This window comes from Sceloporus occidentalis, unplaced genomic scaffold (genome assembly GCF_023333645.1).
Source record: "Sceloporus occidentalis isolate IW3139 unplaced genomic scaffold, rSceOcc1.0.p SCAF_3, whole genome shotgun sequence".
NCBI lineage: Eukaryota > Metazoa > Chordata > Lepidosauria > Squamata > Phrynosomatidae > Sceloporus > Sceloporus occidentalis.
This window is the reverse complement of record NW_028316983.1, coordinates 208,560,204-208,581,858: the sequence shown is the minus strand read 5'-3', so window position 1 is coordinate 208,581,858 and position 21,655 is coordinate 208,560,204. Positions and strand designations below refer to the sequence as shown.

At 40.7% G+C, this 21,655-nt stretch overlaps 2 protein-coding genes across 5 annotated transcripts in view; both read left to right on the top strand.

The window, feature by feature from the left end:
- The first annotated feature begins 695 nt into the window (after nt 1–695).
- ELOC (elongin C) lies at nt 696–13,540 on the top strand. 2 transcript variants are annotated; one of them, XM_089517478.1, is made up of 4 exons: nt 696–799; nt 9,920–9,973; nt 11,516–11,659; nt 13,118–13,540. In XM_089517478.1, the coding sequence occupies exons 2-4, from the start codon at nt 9,970–9,972 to the stop codon at nt 13,306–13,308; spliced, it is 339 nt and encodes a 112-aa protein (XP_089373604.1). In that variant the 5' UTR covers nt 696–799; nt 9,920–9,969; the 3' UTR covers nt 13,309–13,540. The 2 variants fall into 2 exon arrangements, with proteins under 2 accessions (XP_089373604.1, XP_089373605.1); XM_089517479.1 differs by having other exon boundaries at nt 741–765.
- A 3,322-nt stretch (nt 13,541–16,862) lies between these two features.
- The window catches only part of UBE2W (ubiquitin conjugating enzyme E2 W), a 30,000-nt gene continuing 25,207 nt past the window's right edge, over nt 16,863–21,655 (top strand). For 2 of the 3 annotated variants that reach the window (XM_089517477.1, XM_089517476.1), the window contains exon 1: nt 17,675–17,892. Coding sequence is in view for 1 of the 3 variants with exons in the window: in XM_089517475.1 (XP_089373601.1) it covers nt 16,984–16,998 (15 nt within the window). In the remaining 2 variants the exon portion in view is untranslated. Of the gene's footprint in view, nt 16,999–17,674; nt 17,893–21,655 lie in introns of those variants that run through there. The other variant, XM_089517475.1, reaches the window with a different exon arrangement.

Genomic DNA, 21,655 nt, shown 5'->3' with positions numbered 1-21,655 from the left:
CTGTTGTCTACTTGGACTCCTAGATCTCTTTCACATGTAGTTTCATTCAGCCAGGTGTCCCCCATCCTATATCCGTGCATTTCATTTCTCTGCCCTAAGTGCAGTACCTTACATTGGTCCATGTTGAAATTCATTTTGTTTGCTTTGGCCCAGCTTTCTAATCTATTAAGGTTATTTTTAATTTTGATCCTGTCCTCTGGGGTGTTAGCTACTCCTCCTAGTTTGGTGTCATCTGCAAATTTGATAAGTATGCCCCCATTTCTGTCCTCCTAGTCATTGATAAAGATGCTGAATAGCACTGAGCTCAGGACAGAGCCCTGTAAGGCCCCACTGGTCACTTCTCTCCTGGATGAGTGACATTAGTACCAGAAACAGCTAAGGATTGTATAGGGAGCAGAATATGCTTGGGCTGTTATCCAAAGAGGTTCGGATTTCCAGGAGAGCAAGGAGAGTGGAGGGATTTCCCAATCAAAGGGGAAACAATAGAAGAAGTGGGGAGGAACCATAGAGAAGGAAGGCTAGACCGGTGCTCCACTTCCAGGAGAGGGATTTCCAATCAAGCCCTCCCCCACGACTTCCCTTTGATGGGAAACCCCTCCTTCCTGCTTTCCTTTACCCGGAAGTTCTAGTGCCGCTCTAGCCTTTCTTCTCTATGGTCCTCTATAGATACACTGCGGGCGACTGTCCTCCAGGGACCGGAAGTGGGCGTCTGTGACCCACCGGAAGTGGTCTGGTACTGTGGGAGCCGTTGTCCCGGTTGGAGCCGTGAGTTTTTTTGCGGAGTGACTGAGTCTGTCTGGTGAGTCCGAGGCGTGCGTTTCCTCCTCGGCTTCTACGGAAGCCCGCGAGGGTCTTTTTCCAACCCTTTAGGCTTCCTTTTCTAAGGAAATAACAGGAGAAATAACCCGGTTTGGCACCGCTTTAACTCGTTGTCTGGCTCATGGCTATGGAATTCTGGGAGTTGGAGTTTGTTGTGGGGCTTTAAAGGTCAAAACCAACACTTTGTGCTTTGCCTGGAAACTAATTGACAACATTATTGTCTTTTCCGAGGATTCCTGCCTCCTCATGATGAGACCGAAGTGCAGCAGCCTCAGCTTAGTCCTCTTGGCTTCTGGGGATATTCCTGGCTTGATCTGCTCCAGGACCCAGTCGTTGGTCTTCTTGGCCATCCGCATTATCCTCAGCACTCTTCGCCGTTTTGCTGTACGCTGCATTTAATGAGACTGAGGCCTGTTACAGACAGCCAAAATAAAGCTGCTTCAAGTCACAGTGGAGGTATGGTGTTTCAATGATGCATGCGTCCTAAGAGTCCAGAAGCCACACCAAAGCCACGCTCCAGTCCTTAGGGCTTTGGTGCGACTTCTGGACTCTTAGGATGCATGCATCATTCAAATACCATACCTCCACTGTGACTTGAAGCAGCTTTATTTTGGCTGTCTGTAACAGGCCCATGTTTGTGTGTGTCCTGGAACAAAATCCCAGTGGAAGCCATGTCCTATGAGGAACGACTCAGGGAGCTGGGGATGTTTAGCCTGGAGAAGAGAAGGTTAAGGGGTGATATGATAGCCCTGTTTAAATACTTGAAGGGAGGTCATATTGAGGAGGGAGCAAGCTTGTTTTCTGCTGCTCCAGAGAATAGGACACAATGGAGCAATAGATGCAAGCTCCTGGAAAAGAGATTCCAGCTCAATATTAGGAGGAACTTCCTGAGAGTAAGGGCAGTTTGACAGTGGAACACACTCCTTCCTCGGAGTGTAGTGGTGTCTCCTTCCCTGGAGGTCTTTAAGCAGAGGCTGGATGGCCATCTGTCAGGGATGCTTTGATTGAGATTTCCTGCATGGCAGAATGGGGTTGGGCTGGATGGCCCTTGCGGTCTCTTCCAACTCTACGATTCTATGATTCTGGATACCAAGGGCCCACTATATCCCATCAAACTACAAATCCCAAGATTTAGTACAATAATAGTGGCAATCAGAGTGGTATCAAAATGCTTGAATTCTGCAGTGTAATGTGTGAGCGTCATTTGCCTTCAAAGTCACTTTTGACTTATGGCAACCCTAAGATTTTCTTCAGAAGAGGTGTGCCATTGCTATCCTCTGAAGCTGAGAGACCGTGACTCACCTAAGTTGACCCAGTGGGTTTTCATGGCTGATTAGATATGCACCTAAAAGATGTAATTGGACTATCTGTATCCATTGCCCAGTGATACCTTGGCTGCATTGCCCTTCCATCATGGCGCTGGCTGTATTCGTGACAGAAGGCAGCCCCCATTTCCGGGATAACTGCCCACCTTTTACAAAAACTAAAGCAGTGCCTGTTTTGTATTGCTTGCAATTGGCTTCTAACGCTGCCCTTCAGAGAGACTTCAGAACTGTTAGAAAAGGAAAGATGAGGTGATGCAGCCACTCCCCCATGTCTCAGAAAGCAAGCTTTCAATCAGTAGTTGAGATATCAGTGACAAAAGCATTTATTAATGTGTTAAAAGCCTCTCTAAACCTTCTTTTCAGCTGTTGTTCCTGACTATCTATCCACTTAATTTTTAAAAATGTGATGTAAATAAGCACAGAGAAGAATTTCATGAGGAATATGTAGTCAGTGGAAAGGACCTGTCAGCCTGGTGTACAAAGCGAGGAACTCATAATGGTTTTCACTGCTGTGCCTCAAAGTCGCTTATACTTTGACACTGGTCAACTGACAAGTCAAATATTGACTTGGCGCATACTATTTATTGCCTGTGGTCAAACATTCCATAAGTTCCATTATTCCACTGAAGACATGGTGCTTTGTCTCTTCAATGACATCATGACATTGTCTACTAGGAAGGGCTGTGATTTTTGTTGTCTCCAGGATCTAGACTTAGCTATACTTAAAAACAAATTTCTGTCTTACATATTTTCTCCTTCTGTGTGTGCATTTCCATTTTAAACAATATTTGTGATGTATGTGGAGAGATCTTGTAGCAGATACAGTTGATGGCCTGGAAAGCCAGGGACAGATCCCTTAGTGTGTGAGAATGTCAATTAAAATTCAAAATCCTTTGAGTTTGAATTAACATTCACACACACTAATGGCATATATAGGCGTCTCCCTGGCTTTCCACTCCACCAAATGCATCTGAGGGAATAGACTTAAGTCTACAAAAGCTCATGCTGCCAACTGCTTTCTTTGGCGGGATACAGACCGCCCCAAAAGGGCAGTCTCCCGCCGCCCTGGTTTGCTCCATGGGAAAGCCACAGCCTCCAGACTGCGGGGCTTCCCCACAGAGCAAAAAGAGCCCATAAAAAGTGGGTTCTTGATGCGGCGCGTTTAAAATGGCACACTTGCGGCATCACAAACGCACCAGGACGTGCGGATGCTAAGCATCCGTTGTGTCAAAATGGTGGTGCCCGTGTGTACAATATGGGCGGTGCGCCCTCGGCCAACCCCTAGCACGTGACGGGGGCGCACTATCTGCCGGTATGTACAGTGCCTTTGTTGGTTTCAAAGGTGCTACAAGATCTCTCTACATACTGATTCTACAGATTAACATGGCTATTATCTTTGAATATTTGTGGTGGTTTGTCTATCTGTGATAGTGAATGAGATAAGCTAGCCAGTCTCCTGAATGATGAAAATGTTAATGTTATGTGACTGCATTGTTTTCAATAGAACTGAGCTGATACTATTTTCTTTTTCTTATGCTGTCTGAAATGAACAGCTTGTCGTGTTTCTTTTCTTTCTCGCTCTCTCTTTCTTTCTTTTTCTTACTTTCCTGATAATTAGTATGGTAAAAGCTTTGTCTTAAGTTGTCATGTAGTGTGTGTATATATATATATATATATAGTCAAAACCAATTTTTATTGCCCATACTGTAATGTGTATAATTAAAATAGAAATTTAACCTGTGAAATGAAATCGTATGGTCTTAAAATTGGGCTAGAAAGCAGTAACATATACTGTATTTGCTGGCATATAAGACTACTTTTTAACCCAGGAAAATCTTCTCAAAAGTCGGGGATCATCTTATAAGCTGAGTGTCATGTTATAGGGCAGGTGCTGAAACTTCCAATCTGGGCTGGAGAATCTGCGGTCGCCGCATATAGTGGGGGGAGCTCAAAAACGGCCACGGCTGCATCCCCGCCATTTGTAGCGACTGTATGAAAGCAGCAAGGGTGGCGCTGTACAAGTAAGGTAGAAGAAAATCCACTCACCAGGATTCATGGAAAGAAGTGACTTAACGCAATCCCGATGACGAGGTGAGGGGGCGCCTCACCTGGAAGGTGTAAGTGAAGGCGGAGCAAGCTGCAGGTGTCCAGGACGCCTGGGGAATGAAAAGAAGAGCCATGTTTGTGCTACCACTCTGATAGTCTTGGAGACAGGGAGGGCTGGGCAGGCAGAGAGAGCTGACCAATCCAAGCAGGCTTTATATACAACAAGTTTTCCTGCTAAGTACCTGCATGTCATAAGCATTTGAATTAAAATTACCATATTGAAATCAAATCTAATGTTGTTTTTTTTAATTTTTATTTGGTGTGCGTTGGAAGAGGGGTAGTCTTATAGGGCGAGTATATCCCAAACTATATTTTAACTGGAAAAGTTGGGGGTCGTCTTATACACCCAGTCATCTTATACGCTGGAAAATACGGTAGATATGTGTAAAACTTCATGAAGGCTATAGCAGTAATATCCAAACTCCACTCTTAAAAAAATCAAAAATATTTTGCTGTTTATTAGTAATTCTCAATTTAGATAAGAGAATGGGGACTAAATACATAAACAGGAAGTTTTCCCCTAATTGTTTGACAATATAGTCATTTTCATACTCTTTTTTTTTTTTTTTTGGTTTAAAACAACTTTTAACACATTTGGAGTGGTTGCTAGAAGGACTCATGAGCGTGAAGACTAAAATGCAAGTACAGTGGACCCTTGTTATACGCTGGGGTTTGGTTCCAAGATCCCCCGTGTATAACAAAATCCGTGTATGCTCAAGTCCCATTACATATAATGACATAGCAAAATGGTGTCCCTTATAAAAAATGGAAAATCAAGGTAAATTTATACTTTTTTGGAACATTTTCAATCCGTGTATGCTTAAATCCGTGTATAAAAAATCCGTGTATAATAATAATAATAATAATAATAATAATAATAATAATAAGTTTTATTTATATACCGCTATTCCAAAGATCATAGCGGTAAATAGCAAGTAAGCTAATTAGCAAGGGCCGACTGTGGTTGTTAAGAAATTATGTATTCTGTTGGTCAGGCATTTGAATATTAAGGAACTGCCTGTTCCTACATGCATTTGTTCATCTACTGATCTCTTCTACACATTTCTCCACTATGTGAAGTATAATGGAGTGTGCCAGACAGTAGTCATGTCAAGATTTTGAAATGTCATTTTTTCAGAGACCTGTCTAGTCTCTTTCCCAGAAACATTTAGGAAATTGATGTAGTCGGGCTTTAGTCGGGCTTTTCACATTCATCATTATTAGACTTAATGATTTTTGTCTTTTAAAATCCTGATGCTTCATTTTGATCATAGTTTTGCTGTTGTGGGAAAATATGATTGGTGTATGACACTTTGAGAAACCCTTGGTTAAAAAGGTGCATATAAATAAACAATATGATTTTCTTACATAAATTCCTGGTATCTCCTATTAGTGGACAATGAAGCTTAAATTTAAAATTGCTGCTCAGCCATTTCTCTCTGTGTTTGAAGATAAATGGAGATAATTTTGACACTGCCCTAAGTGTTGTGAATTAAATCTTCAGTCAAAACAAATATATTTTGGTTACCATGTCTGGGGGGACATCAATTAAAATTAATTTTTATATTAGGTATTGCATGGGAGCAGTGTATTCAGGAAAACATGGACATACAATCTGAGGTGCTGCACACACTGTTTTGGACTACGGATGACAAATTTCAGCTCCTTATTTGCCTTATGTTATAAATGCTTATTTTAACTTATATTTTTGCATGGAAATAAATGATAGCATGTCACAATCGTTCAGCATAGGTTCATAATGAGTATACCTTATTTTGAGTAAGGAATTAGGAACTTTGAATAGGGAACTGAAAACAGGAATCAAGTTAAAGTTTTGTACTGCAGCTACATTTCCCACCCCATCCTGCCCCACCCCTGAAATAATATGGTTACTTACTTCAGAGCCCCATACTAAATTCAAAAAAGCCTATAGTCCTTTTTGGTAAATTGCTGTTGATCCAGCAGTCTTCCTATGGCTAGGAACAAAGCTGAAATCCCAGTTTACTTGCAGTGCAGTTTTTGGGTAGTAAGGTCCAAAACACACTGCAGAAATAATTCAGTTTGTGACTGCTTTAACTGCCTTGGCTCAATGCTAGGGAATTCTGGGAACTATAGTTTTGTGAGACATGTAGCTTTCTCTGTCAGAGAGCTCTGGTGCCACAATAAACTACAATTCCCTAGCACTGAGCCAGGGCAGTTAAAGTAGTCTCAAACTGGTATTTCTGCAATGTGTGTTGGACCTTAGTTACTAAGTTGAAGGTAAAAACATATTGGTTGTTAATGCAGTGTGGAAAAAGAGCAGATAACTTTCATTGATACATTTGGGGAAATCAGTGTGCATTCAGGAAGCAGTGCCCCTTCATTCCATGGCCTGTTAACAAAAGAAAAGGAGCTCTTGCCTCCTATCTCATATCTTTCCAAAAGAGATAGCAAGACAGGCCAAGGTCCCTTTTAAAGCCCTGGTGGAACCTGAGCACAATTAAGAGACATCAAGGTATACTTCTAAGGCAAAGCATTATCCTTCCTTTATGTAGGCATGAAATTAATAATACTACAGTGTTTTAGGGATCCAAGGTCAGAAGTTACAGTTGGCTGTCCATATCCATGGATTCTGTATCCACCCACAGCTTGATAATATTTTTAAAATACAAAAATTCCAAACAGCAAACCTGGATTTTACCATTTTATATGAGGAACAGCATTTTATTGCCCCATTGAATCTAATGGAAATTGAGCATCCACAGGTACTGATATCCACGGGGGGGGGGGGGGGTGTTCCTGGAACCAAACCCAAGTGGATACCAAGGGCCCACTAAACTATTGGTTACCACATAAATGAAGGTGAACTCCATTCTACTGCCTGTGACTGATTAGCTGCTGTCCTTCTGCTCCTTGTTATCACATCTTCAACACTGACATAAATTGTTAAATATATATATTTTTAAAATAATGGAATATTTTTGTGTGTTTTAGAGACTACTAGATGGAGCGGCTGTTCATGCTTACATTGCTTGCAGTTGTCTTAATTTAAAACTGGGTTATGTTAACACAACTCCTGAGGGCATTTGTTTTTAATTTATTCAGCATATGCATTACATTCCGTTCTATTCTTGTACAAGAATCATATTTTCAAAAGTGTAGAGTGGGCTCCCATAGAGAAGCCTAATCTGTTGTGAATGAGTCTTCCTGGTTGCCCACTTTTTACCCTCAACACACTTTCAAATGTAAGAGGGGCTTATCTGACTGGACCAAAGGTAGCATGTGTGTACTGCTTCCCACCCATCCTTAGTCTAATCAGGATTGATAACAGGCAAATGAGTGTGTCTCTTGTGCTGACTCAGGTGGGGTTTATGTTGTGTTTGTTTCTCATTCTCTTTGCTAGGTGGTGGCATTTTTAAAGTGTATGATGGATTCATATAAGGCAGGCTTTTGGAACATGAGAAACTGCTTTATTCTGAGTCAGGTCGTTGGTTGTCTGGGTCAATATTGTCAGTTCTGACCGGAAGAGGTTCTCCAGGGTCTTAAGGCTGGATTCTACCCAGACATGTTTTGTGGGGGTAGTGACAGCTTTCACTAACGGAGCCACATCAACAGAAAAGGATCCTAGTACAATTGGCCTTGTGTATCCACAGACTATATCCATGGATTTAACCATCCATAGCTTGAAAATACTTTGAAAAATATAAATTCCAAAAAGCAAACCTTGCCATTTTATAAAAGAGACACTGTTTTACTGTACCATTGCATATAACAGGACTTGGCCATCTATGGATTTTGATATCCACGGGGGGCCCTGGAGGCAAACCCCAGTGGATGCCAAGTGCCCATTTTAGGTATGAACTAAATCTTAGGATATCTTGTGAACAGGATCACTTCAGATAAGAAGGTGAGTCAGAGTGTATGGAAGGAACATGTAAAGGGTTTGAGTTCTGTTTTTCTGGTCCTCAGTGTTTCTTGCAATTGGCTTCCAGCTCTTCTGTTGCTAATAGGATGAGCTAATATAATAGTCTGAACACCTGTGTTATTTGCAGTTTAGGAACTTCAGAGCCAAGAACCTGGTCTTCACTAATTAGAAATAATTGTCTCCAGATGGTTTTGGTCAAAGTCAGCAGGCATGTCAAATGCTAGAAGGCTTGAGATTCTTCACCCTGTGATTGGTTGATAAGAACCTTTCCTGTGAATAAAGAATATAAAAGCTAGGTTTTGAGACCCATTCTGCATCTCACAGCCCTTGAGCTGCTTCTGTTGTATGAGACCTCTTGGTATGGATTTCTAGGTGAGTTAGGAAGAGCTTGGGCTCTTTCCACATCAATTCTTTATCTTGTTCATGTTGTTCCAAGCTATTTCAAACAGCTATGATCCAATAAAGCCTTCTCCTTATTTATACTTATCAAATCTCACCAAAAGAAGTTACTAGTCTTTTGTATATGCAGTTTTGTTGATAAAGTTTGCAGCTGTAAAGCTCTTCGGAAATATTTGAAGCCTTCTGTTTGGAGAAACAGGAGTGTTCTTACCATGTGTCTGCCTTTTTGCCATCTTGCTCCCTCTTCCACTAACAGACAAATTCTGGTCTTGTTTGTTTTTGTGTACATATTCCCACTGTTACTCTTATGATGTATATGTTTTGGGTTTGTGTTTGCATTTCCTTTTGTACATAAGTGTAGCTTCTTTTAAGCTGGTGTGTGTTTATTTCAACTAGCCTTAGTATTTTTTTGGAACTAGCACACACTATTTTGTGCTTTTATTGGTAAACACTAGCACTTTATTTTCAGCCTGGAGATAAACTGGTAGTCAAGAATTGTACATGTTCTCCATGGTTGACCCTAGCCAATAGCTGGGTAACTTCATTCTGTACTTTTTGGATGTTTTCAGTTGCTTTAAGTGCAGCCCTCCATCTTTCCCTTATAAAATACATCATCATATCACAATAAACTCAATTTGATATTAATAGATATGTATGACAGTAAACAGCCAGCATGGTGTAGTGGTTTGAGTGTTGAGCTATGAGTTTGGAAAAATGAGCTGAACTATGTAAAAATGAGCTGGACTATGAGCTGTAAAAATTCACTGGGCGATCTTGAGCAAGTCGCACTTAGTCTTAAAAGAAAGCAATGGCTAATCTCTGAATATATCTTGCCAGAAAAATCCTATGATAGGGTTACAGCAACTCTTAGTTAACTTTGAAGTCACATAAGACAAAGAATGCATGATAGTGGTAAGATCTCCAACCAAGGCTTGGAAAAGTTACTTTTAACACTACAACTCCCACAATCCCCCAGCCACTATGGTCCGTGACCTATTGAAATTTAGATAGTTTCATCCAGTTCAATGAAGGGTTTGAATGGAGTTAGAGTGTATTGCCAGTTTCTTTGGTACAAAATGTGCATATGAAGTTATGCTTGGAAATGGCCTTGTTGACCATTTTATCTCTAATTATAGAGCAAAGATTCTTGGATAACCTTGGCCTCAAACTAGCTGGTAGTAACTAATGAAAACACCATCTGCCTTTGGCTTGGAATTGTGGTACAGTAAACACACCTAACAAGTTTTTATTTGACATCAAAGCCAACTCTAGAAAGGACTGCATTTGGTGACCTATATTTCTACCTGACATTGTTTGCTTTCAACAATGAACTTGAACGTGACTGTACTTTTCCATTTATTTTCAGATCCTACTGGTAACTACAAAGGCCAAGAACCAACCATTTGATAAGAAGAGATGGGTATGTCTGTTGTGAAATATGTCCTTCATAAGTACCTTTTCTTCATGAGCATGATTTAATGAATTTTGAGAGCAGTAATTACTTTTATTTTATTTTATTTATAACCCACCTTGCTCCTTTGGATCCAAGGTTTAAAAAAATTCACAAAAGTTTAACAATTAAATATGACAGTTCAGTTAAAAAAACACAAGTTAAAAACACACAATTAAAACATAGTTTAAAATAGTTTTTAAAAGACAAAATACCATCCCATTTTTGCCATATAAATTAAGAAGCCAAAGGTGTCGGTGAAGGGAAAGAAGAAGAAAACCTCTTGCAGGAGGGAATTCAGTAGCCTGGGAACAGTCACTGAGAAAGCTCTTTCTTGTGTGCTCACCAAATGCATCTGTGGATGGGATCCAAAACACACTGCAGAAATAATTCCGTTTGAGACCGCTTTAACTGCCCTATCTCAATGCTAGGGAATCCTGAGATTTGTAATTTGTTGTGGCACCAGAGCTCTCTAACCAGAGAAGGCTAAATGTCTCACAAAACTACAGTTCCCAGATTTCCTTAGCACTGAGCCAGGACAGTTAAAGTGGTGTCAAACTGGATTATTTCAGCAGTGCGTTTTGGACCTGAGATAAAGCCTTCCTTTGAAAATCTTAAACCTTGGACTGTATTCTGGTCTTCAGTTTCCTTTTCTGTGACATCATGGCACTCCAATATTCAAAGTTTTTCTTTGCACAAATCAAAATATGGACAAAACATGAATAAAATTAAATGCAGATTCTAAAGATACACTTGAAAATTATTCGGAAAGACAAATACTCACTATCCCATTTTCCATGGTCAGAGGATCTTACTGCTCTGTGAATGAGCTTATATCTTACACATCTGAACTTCAGTCACATTTTTAAAATCTGTGTTCAGCTTATATTACTGTATATAGCCTAAGCCATGACTAGATCCTGTGTATTTATCAATCTTATTTTTTTCTATGTAATTAAATGAAATAAAATTAAAAATAAAGAAATGTGGGTAAGTATGATATTAAGGGAGGAAGACAAGTGAAACGCCTTCCAGTGTTGCTGTATAGAATGCCAAAATTGAATACTTACTTGCCTGTTAGCTTCTTTAAAAAAATGTTTGCAGTTATGAAGTGTTTTACATGTCCATACCTGTTGAACCCATACACACAAACCATATGAGAGCAGGAAGGCAAAAACTACCAATAAAATAGACTTTTTTAAAAAAATGAAGAAATGCTTCCATGATCTTTAAACATACTTGTTAACAATACATTTTTATATTCATATGGTGCAATAAATTAGTGAACATCTTACCTATTGATTTTATGGTTTTCAGATTAATAGATTTGTTCCATCTGCCTAACATGAAGAGGTGCTGAACAACTTAAAGATAAAGTTTTAGTACTCTTTGATTATTTTCTTGGTAGCATTCTTGTATTTTTATTTTTTTAAAATCACTGGTGTCATATTAAACTTCATGTTTTAGTCCTCTAACATGCATATTTTTAACTAGCACAATTGTGTATTATAGATGGAGAAGAGAAAACATATGGTGGGTGTGAAGGCCCTGATGCTATGTATGTGAAACTGATATCCTCTGATGGCCATGAATTCATTGTTAAGCGAGAACATGCACTCACGTCAGGAACAATAAAAGCTATGTTGAGTGGTCCAGGTAGGTGCAAACAAATGAAAGACTTGAAAAAATGTGTTTTGGGATTTCACTGTGGTTTTCTATGCCAGTAATGAATACTAAAATGACCAACTACTCTTCTATCAGCTTGTTTATAGAACAATTCAACTTTGCAGATTTTTGCATTTCTAGTTTTGTCAAACATCATGTCTAAGCAACCAGAAGTGCACTAACCCACAGATCTCTTTAACCTAAGTATATTTTGGAAGATAGAAAATAAAAGTCTCCTGTGCCACTGCTTTTGAATATTCAAAATTAGTGACCTCTTGTATCTGTTTTCCTAACAAAATTTAGCACTCCTTGCTCTATTGAGTGGTCAAGAGGTGGTGGGAAGATGCAGACCCAAATGGTTGTATAGTAGATTGGGTGAATAACATGTGTTGTGGAAGGAAAAATACCTATTTTGGTTTATTTATACATAGTAATTATTTAACATTGCTTGTGTACATCACACTTTGCAAGGTCCTTACCTGGAAGAATATATGTAATAGGCAAGAGTGAAGAAAAACAGTAGGAGGGAAGGAATGGGAAGCAGGGGCAAAACTGGGAAGAATATGCATTTTTTTCAGTTATACCAGGTACAGGTACTAAAGAGTGGTTCCAAAGGCTTCAAATGTAGGTTTTGAGGAGAGATTTCAAAGTAATAGAGATGGTATCATGGAGAAATTATGGGGGGCAATTTCAGGCATAGGGATGAGCTACAGGAGCAAGTAGAGTCATTTGAAGGAGGAAAAGTTTTTGGGCTCCTGAAGGTGTTGGGACTGGACAAGCAAAGATTTATGGCCTTTTGGGGAAGTGTAAAAGAGCCCTGGTGGCACAGTAGTTAAATGCCTGTACTGCAGCCACTCACTCACAAACCACAAGATTGTGAGTTCAGTACCAGCCAGGATCTCTGTCATAGCAGATTGCTTGTGAAATTTTCCTGTGTTTTAAAAAGTGGCATATTGCATATGTGTGAGAAAGGTGGGTACAGGTGGGTGGTTAACATTCAAGAAAAACAAGTTCAAGGCCCCTTTGGGCATCTAGGATAATTATGCAATTATTTGGAACAGGTCTATGTACTAGGATTGAAACGAACACTGTCATATTAAGCTTGCATTTACAGCCACATCATAATAAGAATTTGAAGTAATTTCACTCTGATTTGACCTAGAAGGACCTTTTCAGGTAGCAATTGTCATAAAGGATTTAGCTCAATATATATATATATAGAGAGAGAGAGAGAGAGAGAGAGTATTTGGAGAATATTAGCAAATTGGAAATTATTTTGGCTGACCAAAGTTAAAGGAATTCTAAAGCACAATGAAAACACTTCACACTTGAAATCCTCATGCTCAAGCAGGAGAGGGTATTATTGAATTGCATGCTGTTCTCAATAAATGTTTACTTTGTGGAAGATTTGCATGCTCATTCACTGTCTTTTATCTCTTTTTTGTACAGGACAATTTGCTGAAAATGAAACAAATGAAGTAAATTTTAGAGAGATTCCTTCCCATGTTCTATCCAAAGTATGCATGTATTTCACCTACAAGGTTCGCTACACTAACAGCTCCACAGAGATCCCAGAATTTCCTATTGCACCTGAAATTGCACTGGAATTGCTGATGGCTGCAAACTTCTTAGATTGTTAAATAAACTAAATTATAATAAAAATGTAAACTTTCCCCAGTATTTAATACATGTATTTCAGTTAGATTCTTTTTTATCTAGCATGTTCTGTATGTATGTTTGGTTAAGAAATGTAATGGTCACTGTTGCTGGCAGTGGTTTACTTATGGCCCACTCATGCTCAGATTTTGCTTTGTTGCTTACACAAGTAACAAGACTTCTTACCAGCTGACAAATAAACAAACATGCCAATTAGTAGATGACTTTGTCTTATCCTTTAGTGATGGCAGAACTCTGTTTTTAACATGATGACCTCTGAAGAATTAGATAAATGATTTCTAAGAGCAGACTGCTATGGTTGTAATCCCACATCCACTTACCACCAGGACTTGCATAGCTACACAGATGCATAGGATTGCTCTGGTGCACTATGCGTCTGCTACGTCAAAGTGGTGGTGCCCATGTACATGGGATGCTGCCATTGTGCCGCTGGCATGTACTAGGGTTAGGGATCATGCAGTTGGTGTGCGATCCCTAACCCTAAAGTTGGTACCAGTACGGCGCATTTGAATCGTCTGTTCTGGGCCTCTGTTAAAATGTTTCAGATAAAGCTCTTCTCTTCACAATCTCTTCATACTATTGCAAGTCATATTTATTCTTGGTATCTTTATTATTATTATTAACCTTTATTTATAAAGCGCTGTAAATTTACACAGCGCTGTACATGCAATCTTTTGGCAAAGGTTGTGAAATGTGAAGAACAGAATCCTATAATTTCATGACAGAATTGGCACTTCTTAAATAGTTTAACTTACAAGTAGACTATATCTTCTGTAAATACCTCCTGGCAGATGTTTTAATCGTTAAGCTCTAGAGATTTTGTGCAATAAATAGCATGGGCAGCAAGGTTATCTTAAGCTGTAGCCTATGCTATTCTCTAGAGGAAAAATGCCAGCTTGGTTGGGAGATGTAGCAAATGTTATGTGTCAGTTGAATGTTAGACAGTACAGGTGTCCCTCCTGATTCTGTTCCGGACCCCCCACCCCAAATCCGGAAAAATGCATATTCATGTTGCCATTGGTTGTAATGGCTGCATGCTCCTGGGCGTGCATGCCATTTTATCCCTGCTTACCATCTGCAAAGGACCAAGACCGCAGACTCCCAAGTCCACAAATCGGGAGGGGATGAGTGTATCTTTTTTCTATTGGAACAAATGGAAGCAAAGATCAACATGATTTCTTAAACATAGCTGTGTGGCAATCTCATCAGAAACAATACTATGAGCCGAGGGTTGGGGGAATTTTTTGGCCCTGTTGTAACTGCATTTGACCTGATGGTTCCAGTGAAGATGGAATTTATTTCCTCTAGCTATTAAAATTACTACAGGAACCAAATACCCAGGGAGACTGTTCTCAAGCTCTCTTATTCAAAGCGCATTAGGGTGGGTTGGAAGGAAGATGGGAGAAGTTACCGTCTCACTGCCCCATACTTCAGGTCTGTAGCGAATTGTTCTTTAAGAGACTACCTGACTGGAATTGCTTCTCCTTTCTAGGGTGTAAAAAGACTTGTTGACATAAGAATATTATGTATGCATAGAGGTGATAAGAACTAAAGTGTGCTTTATGGTACAGTAGTCTAGAACCTTCTGTGCCATGAAAACTCTGCATACCTATTGAGAGCTAGAGGTACCCTAGGTAAGGTGGCTGTTGTATTCATCTTGATAGTGTATGGTATTTCTGCTATGCTAGGGTCCATGTACTCAAACACTCAGAATGAACAAGAAACAACACTTTACTATACTGTCCCTCCATATGTTTATCATTAGTTTTTCATCCCCTCCACCCCCAGTTCACTTAGATTTCTCTTGCCTTACTTGTTAGATGAAGAAATGGGAAATTCAATGGGCAAATGTCTTGTGAAAAAACCTCGTTTCTTTGGCATATTCTGTTCCTAGGAGTTCCTTAGATAAACATGCTCTGGTGATGCTAGACATACTACAGTTCCATTGAGGCGTATTATTAGTGAGTTGTGGCCTTCTGTTATGTAAATTATAGTTTCTATGCAACTGATTCAACAAAGGAAAATGAATGTGTAACCTCATAGGAGCAAGTAGAAGATAAAACAGCTATACTGTGGAAGAGTAACAAAAAATGATTCTGACTATCAAATTATCAAACCACTCACTGATTTATAAAAGCACTTAAGTGAGAGTATTCTTTATTTGATACATGCCAAGCTTTCTCTCCATGTGAACATAAACAGTGCTCTACAGTTTCGCCTCACTTAAAATCTTAATGCATTTTCTGCATTTGGTCCCTCAGTTTGATTGAAGACTTAAGATACAGAGGCAAACGTTATCTGTTGCTAATGGTCCAGTACAGCCCTGTCACGAAGCCCACAAAAGTTACTAACCCGTGAAATGTTTATTAGTCTGCTGAGTACTGGTAAAAGGTATTTTTCCCTGTTGATGAGGTTGTGAAGTCGTGTCTGACCTTAGGGGGTGGTGCCCATCTCCATTACTAAGCTGAAGAGCTAGCATTGTCAGAGACTGCTCTGTGCTCATGTGGCCAGTATGATACACAGGACGCTGTTTACCTTCCCACCGAAATGGTACCTATTTATCTACTTGCCTTTGCATGCTTTTGAACTGCTAGGTTGGCAGAAGCTGGGGCTAGCGCTGGCAGCTCAACCCACATTGCAGCACCTGGGCCTCAAATTGCCAAACTGCTGACCTTGAAATCGACAGTGTCTTCACCACTTGAGCCACTGCATCCCTGTGTGTGTGTGTGTGGGGGGGGGTCTATATGTATCTACACATACACATGTACACCCACAAATATATATATATTTGTTGCTGTGTGCTTCAAGTCGTGTGCCTTTGGTGCCTCAGAGGACAGCCGTGGCAACAACCCCTCTGAACAAACCTTGCCAAGAAAACCCAGTGATGGGATCGCCTTGGGGTGGGTCACCATAAATCAGAAACAACTTGAAGGCACACAAGACACACACACACACACACGCAGATGCAGTATATGTATATATACAGACATACACACATACATATATGTAACACAGACATATATGCAGTATATATATATATATATACACATATATATATATAACACACACACACATATATGTGCAGTATATATATATACACATACATATATATAAAACACACACATATATGCAGTATATATATATATATATATATATATATATATGCTTATACTGTGTGTGTGTGTGTGTGTGTATATATATATATATATGGAAGAAGGGAGCCCAAATAGCAGGGCAAGGGTCCTCTTGAGAGCCCTGCCCGCGACGTCACTTCCAAAGAACTTATTTCTGAAGGACGTGCTTTAGATTTCCAGACTCATGCGCCGAGGCCAACGGTCCCTCTGCCTCCTCCGTTCTCCCTCAGAACCTTCCCTTCCTTCCTTCCTTCCTTCCTTTCTCTCTCTCTCTCTGGCTTTGAACCTACTACTCTGCAGGCGGCTTTGTGCGCATGCGCGGCCCCTCAGGCTGGCTTGAGGCCCACGTGACCGGGGCGGGGAGGAGGAAGAAGGAGAGCAGCAGCAGCAGGAGAAGCGGAGCAGCCGAAGGCGCCGGCGCTCCTGCCTCGCTCCGCCGCGTCTCCCTCTCCGGGTCCCGGCGGCGCAGAGAGGGAGGGAGGGAGGGAAGGAGGCGGATCCATCATGGCGTCTATGCAGGTGAGTAGCGGCGGCGGCGGCGGCGGCGGCGGCGCCGTTGTCCTTTCGTCCCAGGTGGAAGAGGAGGAGGAGGAGGAGGAGGAGGAGGAGGAGGGAGGCTCGGCGGTTGGTGGTGAGGGAAGCAGAGGCCAGGCGCCTCTGGACGGAGGAGGAGGGAAAGGGTGTCTGTCGCCTGCCTCCTCGCTCTGGGCCCCGGAAGAGCAGGTGCCTCAGTGCCTGGCTCTGAGGGAGGGAGGAAGGGCCTGCCCTGTCACAAGGCTCCCTCCCTCGGCTCCCCCGGGGAGGCTTCTGAATGGTTTGGCGGGGGAATCATGGGGGCTCTCCCCCGCCTCCGGGTAAGGAGGAATAACAGCAATGATAACAACAACAACAACAACAATAAGGCTTTAAGGCATGCTTCCATCCATGGGGAGAGGCGGGTAAGAAATAATAATAGCAATAATAATAATGATAATAATAATAATGCTTCTATTAATTGTTCTTGGTCCCGGCTTTGATCCATGTGGGGAGAGGTGGTTAAGAAATAATAGCGACAACAACAACAATAATAATAATGTTTCTTACCCACAAAGAATAATAATGATGATAACACCACAACAGTAACACATCAACATAATAATAGTAATAACACAATACAACGACATGTATTTCTTATCTACCTCTCCTCATGGATCAAAGTGTGGGACAACGACAACAACAATAATACTTATTTCTTGCCCACCTCTCGCTATGGATCCAGGCGGGGAACAACAACAATTGACAAAGAAACAACCGTTAAAAGATGACAGGGCAACAGGACCATTAGGGCGCCCAGTGGCTTTCCATGGCTGAGCAAATGCTGGTCTCCAGAGTCCTAGTCCAGTGCGCCAACCGCGACAACACACTGGCTCTCAAGTAATTATTACTACACTTGTTGTTATGTGCCTTCCAATCATTTCTGATCCATGGTGACTCTAAGGCAAACCTATCTATGGGCTTCTTGGCAGGTTTCTTGGGGGAGTGGAGCATGTTGCTATTGCCATTCCATCTGAGGCTGAGAATGTGTGACTTCTTGCCCAAGGTCACCCTGGCTGAGCTGGGATTCAAACCCTTGTCTCTAGAGTTACTACACAACGCCAGCTCTCAAGTGGCTATTACTACTACTGTACTTGAGGATATTTCCTACCCACCCCCCTCATATGTCTGGCTTGTTTTCATGTGTAAGAAAGCGACAGTTTGGGCTTATGAAGGAGGCAGAAGGAAGGTCCCTCAAAGTAGGAAGTGTGGAAAGTCATTTCGACCTCCTCCTCCTCCTCCTCCTCCCACTCTTTCATACATTAGTCATTGTATGTTTTCTTTTTAATAGGAGTGGCACTCTGGCAGCTCTGTCACTGCTAGAGCCCAGCTGTTTGCCTGGTTTGGTTCTTACCTGCTGCATCTGGTCTCTGAAACTAGTGCTTCTTAACTCATTTGATGTGGAGGACTAGTAATTGTTCCATTGTACTTGTGCCTATTGGTTACACTCATTTCTTTCTTTCCTTCCTGGAAACCACTGAGGGACTGCCAGTATCCGTCCAGGGACCACCACTTTGAGTAGCACCATTCTAGATCAATTGTGGGCAGACTTCAGATAAAATAGAACCACCGTCTTCTTCAACTGGAGTCAAGTTCAGAATAATGAGTGGTGGAATAGACTTAGACCCTATATACATAATGACAGCTCTGGGGAGTTCAGCACATCTGTGTCACTTATTGTGCCACACTGTGGGAGACCTCTGTGTGTGCATGTGTTGTTTGCCTTCAAGTCATTTCCAACTTATGGCAACTCTATTATGGGGTTTCCTAGCAAGTTTCTTCAGAGAAGATTTACCATTCCATCCTCAGAGACTGAGAAAGTATATCTTGCTCAAAGTCACTCAATGGGTTTACATGGCCGATCCAGGATTCAAACCCTGGTCTCCAGAGTCATAGGCCCGAAACAGATGGGCTGAGACAACTGTGGCAGGGCTGTGCTGGCACCGTTCTTGCAGGGACTGCAGTGGCTGCACGCACCTGATCCTGATCCGGGCCACTGCCATGGTTTTGAACAGGGTCAGCAACAGGAGCATTATTTTCCTGCTCCTTTTTGGCTCAGTTCATTTCCAGTGACGCGGGTCCAGCACTGTTTCCCACTGCGTTCGGCATGTGTGTCATCTAAACACTACTCTCCAAACATGGTGGGAAACTGCATCATTTGGCCCATCTGTTTCAGGCCATAGTCCAACACTCAAACCAATGTACCACGCTGGCTCTCTTAGGAGACCCATATATACATGTAAAATTTTTGATATATGTTGCTGTAGAGTGTGGATTCTCTAAAACCCAGAACAGACGGGCCAAAAGAAGCGGCTTCTGGCCACTTTGAGGGTGTGGTGTTTACATGACACACGTCCCCAAAGTGGCCCAAAGCTGTTTCATTGCCACATAGTCCAGTTCCTGCTGGCAGAGTCTGGGTCCTATGGCGGCATCCCGCTTTGGGATCTGCCCATCTGCTGCAGGCCTTACAAACTATCTTCTTTGCTGCTGTTAGACAAATTTTTACTGACCATCCAGACATCTGCTAATCATTCAGAGATCTGTGACAGAAAGATCATATTTTTACCTTCTGACTTACATCTTCAACTGAGAATGAGCTTTGAGCTGACAAGATTCTTCTCCTTCTTTTGGCCAAATCTCACCTTGGCCAAACATCCTTGCAATTTGCTTTTCCCAATAATGGTCTAGCATGTAGAATTATTGTAATTGTAGTTTACTGTCTTGTGGGAACCATATGCAAAATACTTGTGGATTCATGCTAGGTAGCTACATGAAAGTGATGGTATAAAGATACCACTATTATGGCAAATCTCCTCTGAACAAATATTGCAAAAAAACACCCATATACAGGTAGATTTGCCTTAGGGTTGCCATAAGGTGGAGATGACTTGAAAGCACACAATAACAAGTGTTTAAAGACAGAGTGCATTCAGATACAAGTTGAATGTAAAAACAAATAGGAAAAATGGCCCGATGCAAACAGCTGGAATCTGCTAAGGCTGTAATTAAATTTTCTTTAAGCTGACTTCAGTTTATATAGAAGAATGGCAGCATACACATACAGTATTTCTATACATACAAACAATTCATTTATGTTCTCTAAGCATAACTAAATCACATGAACATACAGTACCTAGCACTTCTATACAGACTAATGGACATAAGTGTCTGAAACTTACTTGTCTCCAATCTGGTTTCTTTATACATGGACTTGTCAGAATGTTAGGAACTTGCACTGTAGCAAGAGGAAAATACTTCATTTGAATACATAAACTTTGGAAGTTATTAGTAAAACACAGAAGACACATAAAGAGCAAAGCATATCCTTTCTTTTTTCTAGCTTTGCCCTTTTCATGTTGTATCATTTCTTCCACCTTTAATTTCACTTTACAGAATAAGGCTGAAATCCTATATCAATCCCAGCCAGGGACTCAGAGTCAACTCAGCCTGGCATTCTTCAGAGGTCACTAAAATGAGTACTCAGCTTGATGGGGGCAATTAGCTTACAGTTGTAAACTGCTTAGAGACTGCTCAGTGCGGTGTGAAGTAGTATATATATGAAGCTGCTGTAGCTGTTGCAGTGGAACATAGGAATAAATTCCCTTGAATTCAGTAGACATGTAAAAAATTGCTCTGGCCTGTTAACTTTGAAGGGTTTCCATTGCCATGATCTCAGAAGCATTGCTGAAAGAACTTCTAAAGTAATATAGTAACTGTGTCTCACTTGTTCCACTTAATTTATTTGTTTTTGGCAACTTTTTGCGTTAGTGAAATCCATTCCAGCTCATTTCTTGTTATACATGCTGTGCTGACAGGCATATTTGTTAAACTTTCAAATATTATGCTGTGGATTCCTTATTTTCTTAGGAGATTTGATTAGGAATGGATTTTGTTGTTGTTAATTGTCTTCAGAATTAATCTGGACTCATGATGATTAAGCACGGTTTATTTCCAATTTACAAGTCTGTATAGCATTATGGAACAATCCTGACTATTTTGAAATTGAGATTTCAGTTAGTGTTAACGAAGAATTCATAGAATGAAATATTCTAATAATTGTATATTTGTAATCTAGATATTTAGTAGCAGTTGTTTCCTGAAGATTAACATTAGTAGAAGTTGCGTGCTTTTCAATATACTACAGTGGCTGCATCCGCACATCAGAAATAATGGAGTTTGACACCACTTTAACTGTTGTACTCAGAGCTGTGGAATTCTGGGAATGGTAGTTCTGTGAGAACTTAGCCTTCTCTGTCAGAGAGCTCTGGTGCCAAAACTAACTACAAATCACAGAATTCCATAGGGTGAAGCCATGACAAAGTGTTGTCAGATTGGATTATTTCTACAGTGTGGATACAGCCACTGTCAAATATTTGTAACAGTTTAACTTGTAACAATTTAACTGCCTTGATGAGAATGAAGCAAATGTTGAAGGTTCTTAGGCTGAAAGATTTAAAATCTGACAATTTTAATACTTAAATTGTACACCATAGGCAGGTTTACTCTTATCTATTTATTGTTTGTATGTACAGCGCTGTGCAAATCTACGGTGCTATATAAATAAATAAATAAATAAATAAATAAATAAATAATAATAGACATA